This window comes from Pteropus vampyrus, unplaced genomic scaffold (assembly GCF_000151845.1).
Source record: "Pteropus vampyrus isolate Shadow unplaced genomic scaffold, Pvam_2.0 Scaffold212, whole genome shotgun sequence".
In the NCBI taxonomy this organism is placed as follows: domain Eukaryota; kingdom Metazoa; phylum Chordata; class Mammalia; order Chiroptera; family Pteropodidae; genus Pteropus; species Pteropus vampyrus.
Window position 1 is genome coordinate 1,031,397 of NW_011888993.1, and position 382 is coordinate 1,031,778.

General features: G+C 66.8%; 1 protein-coding gene across 1 annotated transcript in view; it reads left to right on the plus strand.

The window, feature by feature from the left end:
- The window catches only part of GNA11 (G protein subunit alpha 11), a 7,476-nt gene that overhangs the window by 2,574 nt on the left and 4,520 nt on the right, over positions 1 to 382 (plus strand). Inside the window, exon 2 of the mRNA XM_011372659.2 lies at positions 237 to 382. This exon is cut by the window's right edge and continues 14 nt beyond it. Coding sequence (XP_011370961.1) covers positions 237 to 382 — 146 coding nt within the window. The remainder of the gene's footprint in view (positions 1 to 236) is intronic.

Below are 382 nucleotides of genomic sequence, written 5' to 3' on the forward strand. Positions count from 1 at the left end.
CCCCGCCCCAGAAGCCGCTCCAGCAGAGGCGGCTGAGCAGGCCCTGCTCTGGGGAGCTGCCTGGGTCTCGGGTTTGCTTTGGGACCTCGCCCCGGGGGACGGTCACGGCTCGTCACCCTCGCTGCTTTCTCTCGCGTCTTTACATGGAACCGGAGTCACAGTTCCCGCTCTGGTCGGCCAGGTGCTGAGCATCCGGGCCCCTGGTGAGCCCGTGGCCTCCCCTCCCGCCCTCCCAGGCCAATGCGCTCCTGATCCGGGACGTGGATGTGGAGAAGGTGACGACGTTCGAGCACCGGTACGTGAACGCCATCAAGACCCTGTGGAACGACCCCGGCATCCAGGAGTGCTATGACCGCAGGCGCGAGTACCAGCTCTCAGACTC